This window comes from Scatophagus argus, chromosome 18 (assembly GCF_020382885.2).
Source record: "Scatophagus argus isolate fScaArg1 chromosome 18, fScaArg1.pri, whole genome shotgun sequence".
Classification (NCBI taxonomy): domain Eukaryota; kingdom Metazoa; phylum Chordata; class Actinopteri; family Scatophagidae; genus Scatophagus; species Scatophagus argus.
In genome coordinates, this window is record NC_058510.1 from 7,129,847 (window position 1) to 7,136,752 (window position 6,906).

The window sequence follows — 6,906 nt, forward strand, 5'->3', positions numbered from 1 at the left end:
TGGGTCTCTGTAAAGCATCTAGATACAATTTTGATTGTATAAGGTGCTATATAAATAAACTGAAATAAATTGAAAATGGCCGCCCAACTAAACTGAGTGATTGGGGTAGAAGATCACTAGTAAGACTAGTAAGGGTTGAGGGAAAGATGACTGCAGCAATGTACAGAGCCATGCTGACAACCTGCTCCAGTGCACAGAGTGCACTGGACCTCAGACTGGGGTGAAGTTTAATCTTCCAACAGGACACGACCCTAAGCATACAGCCAACATCACAAAGGAGTGGCTTCAGGACAACTCTGTGAATGTCCTTGAGTGGCCCAGTCAGAGCCCAGAATTGAACCCTATTGAGCATTTATGGAAAGATCTGAAAATGGCTGTGCACTGATGCTCCCCATCCAACCTGATGGAGCTTCAGAAATTCTGCATTGAAGAGTGGGAGAAACTGCCCAAAAATAAGTGTGCCAAGCTTATAGGATCACACTCAAAAAGACTTGAGGCTGTAATTGCTGCCAAAGGGGCTTCAACAAAGTGTTGATCACAGGCAGTGAATACTCATGTACATGTCATATTTCAGTTTTCTTTTATTTTTAATAAATTTGCAAAAAAAAATGCAATGTGTGTAGAATTTTGAGGGGAAAAATGAATTGAATCCATTTTGGAATGAGACTGTAACATAACAAAATGTGCAAAAAGTGAAGCGGTGTGAATACTTTCCGGATGCACTGTAGATCAGTTATATCTCTTACAGTCCATATTCCCTGCAGCCTGGTTGACGGTGATTGTGAACAGCTTAATAAAATAAATGTTGACACAGAGGTAATGGCCACAGCATCACAAATCACTTTTCATGGCACTCTGAGTCACAGTTATCCTACAGAGGTGGTGGCAGCTAGTGGCAGTGTGATCTGTATTACCAGCTGAGGTTCCTGTTGCACAGAATGGATCAAGGGAGGATTAAACACATCAATCTAATTTTAATGCTTTGAACTTCTACCGTCTTTAAGAGGTGATAAAAGTACACCTGACTTTCATCAACATAAGCCAACATTATTTCGGGCTGTTCTCCATGAAGTACATTTGGTTTTCTTTTTGCAAAAGTGGATAACTGCACTGAGGATTTGTGAAAGTGTTAAAGTGATTTTCCTGAAGGCAGACAAAAATGTATTATTGTCAGGCTGTTGGGAACAAGTGGTGAAGTAAGTGCTGCACACAGAAGAGAACCTCCAGTCTCATGAGAGTCTTCTCTGAGCTAATGAGAGACTCCCAGAGAGTATTATGGGAATCCCAATCACTTCAAGCTTGACACCAGATAAAACTAATCACCCAGAATCTATTTGCAGATGTGGGCCAAACGCACAGGTTGTAAATACGTCTGTAAATCAGAGATGTAGCAGGAGGGTAAACCTTTAAAAGATGACCTACACCTTAATGACACAGCTGTGTTTCATGTTAAAGTGCCATTAAACTGATGCATGTTGAGGATGAGGGGAAATGAAAGCAGAGATTAATATCAAACAAATCAAACAAAACTCAAACATCAAAGATCGACAGTCTCAATTTTTTGAAGGCAAAAGTAAACGGGAGATGAATGCAGAACATGGTTGCAGCTTTCTATTTCCTGCACTAAGGCATAATTCATTTTAATAGGACAGTCGAATCTTCCTCTCATAGTGGTTTTAATCTTGTGAACATGATGATGATGACGAACCGACGCACATCCTTTTTTTTTTTTCTCCCTCTGAGAGATGACGAATCTGAGAGGGTCTCGGTGGGGAGCAGCCTCAGAGAGGAGAAGGAGGAGAAACCACTGGCTGTGACAGTGACAGTTGCTTCTCTCACCGGGCCCCCACCTTCGCTTCAGCTTCTTCTTCATCATCATCATCATCACCCTCAGCAACAGCAGCTTCAGCTTCATCTGCAGCAGAAGCAGAAGCAGCATCCATCGACAGCGCGGAGAACAAACAGGCAGCACGCATCTTCAAGAGGCGCTCCACACGAAGGGGAAGATGGGGGGATGGCAGTCGACCGAATTTAAGGATCAAGAAATCAAACGAGATCTTCCTTTATGATACAAAGCATTGGTTATGCATCGATAGGAACTGTTGAAGGAAAAAGCAGGTAAAATATTTGCTGATGTTATGTTTTTCTTATTGTAGGCTGCTAAAAAAAACGTGTATTGATAACGATTTTACAGAATGTAGGTTGGAAAGACGACTGCAAATTCACGCTCTTTGTGTCAGTTTAAACCAAGATTAAAGTATATTTTTGTAATTTACATGACAGGATATCGCATTTGTCAACCTCGACGCTATTCTTTAAGGAGAAAGTATTGTTTTTGCGTGATTTCTGCCTTGAATCTCTGAAATTGCAATTTTTGAGCGATTGTGTTAGCCAAGTTCTCTAGGACTCAGCAAGAAAAAAAAACATTGCCTTTCAATTCATCGTTTTTTAGAGAGATCAACTTAGGCAATATTATGTATTCTATATTTCACAGAGGAGGAGCAACCGCATGTAATAAGGGAGAAATAAGAGTATCTTTCTGCCCCCTTGTGGTTTTGGTTTTGGCTCATGCTGTGTTGTAAGGAGTTGGCAGAATTAATGTGGTAATATTCTTCAAAAGATTTAACACTAATATATTATTTGTTCCCGATAATTAAAATTTTTTATGCACTATAGTTTGTTTATTAAATATGACATTCGGCCATCTTATTATTCTTTATTCCAAGTCTTACATTTTATCTTCAATCTTATATTATCATGACTGAAGGAACTATTCAAACTATTCAGCGCCATATAACCCTTTCACACAGTCCTTTTTCCAGGGTTTGTTAATTTATGGTGTGCGACTCCATTCATCTCATAAGTGGCCCACATTCGAGTATCGTCCCCTCTGTGGTTTCCTGTTATGTAATTTCATCCCCATCAGACTGCATCAGCCTCAGAATGTTTGCTGCTTGGCTTATACGAGCTTGCATGGGATATATATAGAAGTAACACAACACAAGTGTAAGGATAGGCAGCGTACAAAGGTAAAAGAGAAAGGAGTGAGGAGTGTGTGTGTGTTTGTTTTATCTGCGTGCATGCAAGTGCGTGAGTGTGTCACCATGTGTGTACTTTGTGTGTGGGTGTGAGGGGTGGATACTGAGAAAGCAAGTGGTAAATTAAGCAAACATTGCTCTCTGTTTCAGAAAAGCTCTCTTTTTACTAGTTAGGGAAACAAAAGCATACCACAAAGTAAACGATATTTGAATAATTTTAGCACAATAACACTGCAACAATTTTTAATGTCATTTTTCAGATTACACCCTCAGGCGTATAAAGAAACATGGATGTATCTTCATCCTCGCTGCAGTACGGATCAAAAAAGCGGGTTAAGATTCACCCAGACACGGTGACAGTGAAATATGCCACTCACTTCCCCCAGCCTGGTGATGAAGGCTACGATGACGCACCCTCTTTTGAGGATTTTGGCGCCTTCGCAGAGGCCAATGTGGGAAAGAGGCTAGTGTCAGACAGCAAAAGCGGCAGGACTTTCTTTGGAACCATGGAGACCCAGCCTAAAACACCAAATGTGCAAAAAGACAAGGGGGTCGGGGGTCAGCTGGCCAGCTTCGGTGAGGCGAATGTGTTAGCCTCCAGGGTGACCTGGATGGCCTTGTTTGGGGCAGCGGTGGCTCATGGTTGTGTGGCGCTCATTACTCGCTTAGCGGCTGACCGCTCCAAAGTACCCTCCCTCGAGCTGCTCTTCATCCGCTCCGTGATCCAAGTGCTGTCCATCCTGGTGGTCTTCTACTACCATGAGGCCCCCTTTGGCCCTAAGGGCTACCGGCTACGTCTCTTCTTCTACGGCGTGTGTAACGTTATCTCGATCACCTGCGCCTACACCTCTTTTGCCATAGTACCACCCAGTAATGGCACCATCATGTGGCGTGCTTCCACCACAGTCTTCAGTGCAATACTGGCCTTCCTGTTGCTGGATGAGAGGCTGGGCTACACAGATGTGGTCACAGTGGTGGGAAGCGTGTTCGGTCTGTGCCTGGTCATGGTGCCAAACGTAGCAGATGAAGAGAAATCCAGGCTGGGGTTTTGGAAGGAGGCCTTTGGCTACACAATGACAGTGATGGCCGGCTTGACGGCTGCCCTCTCCATGATCGTCTACAGAGCCATCAAGGAGCGTGTCAGCATGTGGACGGCACTCTTTACCTTCGGTTGGACGGGCACGGTGTGGGGTGCCTCCACCATGTTTATCATGCAGGAGCCGATAATTCCTCTGGATGGGGAGACCTGGGGCTATTTAATTGGGATCTGTATCTGCTCCACGGTTGCGTTCCTTGGAGTCTACTATGCTCTAAACAAGTTTCATCCAGCCTTAGTCAGCACCGTGCAGCACCTAGAGATCGTGGTTGCCATGTTCCTCCAGCTCATAGTTCTGAGGATGATCCCATCTGTCTACGACGTCATCGGAGGCCTGGTCATAATGATCAGTGTGTTCACCCTGACTGGAGTCAAGCTGTACAGGGTGAGCAGGGCCATACGGCAGGATTATCAAGAGATACTAGACTCACCCATCAAATGAGTTTTGATATATCAGTCTAATTGTTTACAATGTTGCTTGGTCGTGCAATTTAAAGAATGTCTGGATCTTCATCTGATTATTTTGCATTGTTGTGTTGTTGGGAGGGTGCCAGTTGTGTAACTAATGTCTTAATATTTGTGTGTGAAATAAAAAGACAAATGTAATATGGTGACCATTTCCCCCTGATAGTACTGCTTTAATGTCAAATTGTGTCCAAAATGTCATAAAAAAAACAAACAAAAAAACAAAACAAAACAAAAAGAGTCAGTTTAATTTTTGTGATTTATTTTGCTCCAACATTTTGAACAATATTGAATCTGGTCTTGTGAGTGGCAGTGTAAGACGATCATATAAAGGATATGGACCTTTCATAAGAACAACATCAGGGTATCATGTTTCTCTCTGTTGTCACACTGCCACACTTGTCACATTGTGTAAATGTCAGTCCCAAATCATTCATACTACATACAAGGAATGAAAAAATAAAGATAAATACCACCCACGTTTCATAAAATAACTGGTATTGCTTTTCTTAGCCTTAATCTGTTGCTTGGCAAGATGGTGTAATAATTCAAACACAATGCTGTTGTAGCAGAGCCAGTATATGACTTCATGTACTGGAACAGAGGCCCTGTTATATATAACTATAATTATTCAAACTTAATCTTAATTTTAAAAGACACTCTCAGTTTATGGGAGTCAAATCTTTTGCACAAACTGCATATTTCAGTGCATAATTAATGGCTCTTTTGTATGTCCTGCCCTCGGCAGCTACTGGATATTTAACAGTAGTGATTACATCCCTGGACACTGCTTCTGTTTACTTTCAGACGCGTATCAAACTAATGGCCAGAGGCAGGTGCACTGTATTGAATTAAATTCCTCTTTAACAACATGACGCCATCTGCCTTTTCTGTAGTGGACGATTCAGTAGCCCACCAGCCGTGTGTCCTTTCTTCAGTGTAGAAAACCAAGCCAAGGCGGTCGGTCGCTGTGATTTCCCCTGAGGCAAAGCAAAAGTGATGGAATGAAATAAAGACATAATGATGAGGCAGAGCGGATGAAAAAGGACATGTTGCACTCTGAGGGACAAAACTGACACAACATGGCTGTGTCACTAACAGCCCAGCAGGTGGCATTCACAATCCACTTCATTATTCAGTCAGAGTGGGCTGAAGCTACTTTTGTTACAGTAAATATTAAGATAATTAGTGGTTTAGCCTGTGGTTAACAATATTCAGCTAATGGTTACTATAGCGCCAAAACAACTTAAACACAGCATACAGCACACTTCATCCAAACCCTTTTCAGTCAGTGAGCAAAAGCATCAGAGGTGTTACTGGACACACTAATGGCAGACTGTACACACAACAATATCACCTGAGAAGTGCTCTAAATTTGATGACACTCTGTTGAATGTTTAACATATTTGTATTGACGCTGGAAATAATCAGCCTTGTGGTTATCACCACCCGCACAGCAGAGGTGTTGCTGAAAGCAAATCATTCTGTGTGATGACAATCTGATATTGCTGATGCCACAGACAATAAAATGGTGAGCAAACCACAGCTTCATTTGTTTACAACAAAAAGTTTGAGAACCGCTATCATAAACACAGCAATGTGAAATTGTGTTTTAAGTGGAAAACACATTCTGTCTGTCATGTAACGTTTTCTTTTAAAACATTACAGTCGGTATGTGAAGCTTATTTTTCAACCTAAAAGGGTGAATAAACTGAGATAAAGTGTGTTTAGTCTCCATTTATGTGTTTTGTATTACAGTCATGTTTTGGGACTGGCTTTTGGGTGCAGAAAGCAGAATACATGTAGAGGAGGCCCATCTGTTTGAGCAGGAAACAGATTGCATCCTGCAGTGAGCTGCACAACCTTCCAAAGTACTCTGCAACCCTCTTCACCACAGACATGTTTATTAGAAGTACCATCATTTCCCAGGAGGAGCCTGAATGGAATTTGATGAGTTATTGTATGCATGTGTGTGAGTGTGTCTATGTGTACTGCACAGCACACAAGGCTGAGCATTTTTATGAAAGCCTCAAAAACACCACACTTTATGTATATATATATAGATAGATAGATAGATATACTTTATTGATCCCAGGCTGGGAAATCACAGTACAGCAGCAGCAATACACACAATAAGCTATACAAAATATGTTAAAAATAGCAACAAAAGAGTAGCAACATACAAAGCAATATAAAAAAAAGTGTATATAGTGTAAATATACTGTGTGTATATATATATATATCTATATATAGATATATATGTACAGTCTATCAGCCTTTCATTTTTCAATGCGAGCTGATTGTACA

At 41.5% G+C, this 6,906-nt stretch overlaps 1 protein-coding gene across 1 annotated transcript; it reads left to right on the forward strand.

The window, feature by feature from the left end:
• Positions 1-668: 668 nt before the first annotated feature.
• slc35g2b (solute carrier family 35 member G2b) lies at positions 669-5,182 on the forward strand. Its single transcript, XM_046372067.1, has 2 exons — positions 669-2,118; positions 3,299-5,182. Exon 2 carries the CDS (start codon positions 3,326-3,328, stop codon positions 4,574-4,576), a length of 1,251 nt encoding a protein of 416 aa, XP_046228023.1. The 5' UTR covers positions 669-2,118; positions 3,299-3,325; the 3' UTR covers positions 4,577-5,182.
• Positions 5,183-6,906: the final 1,724 nt, after the last annotated feature.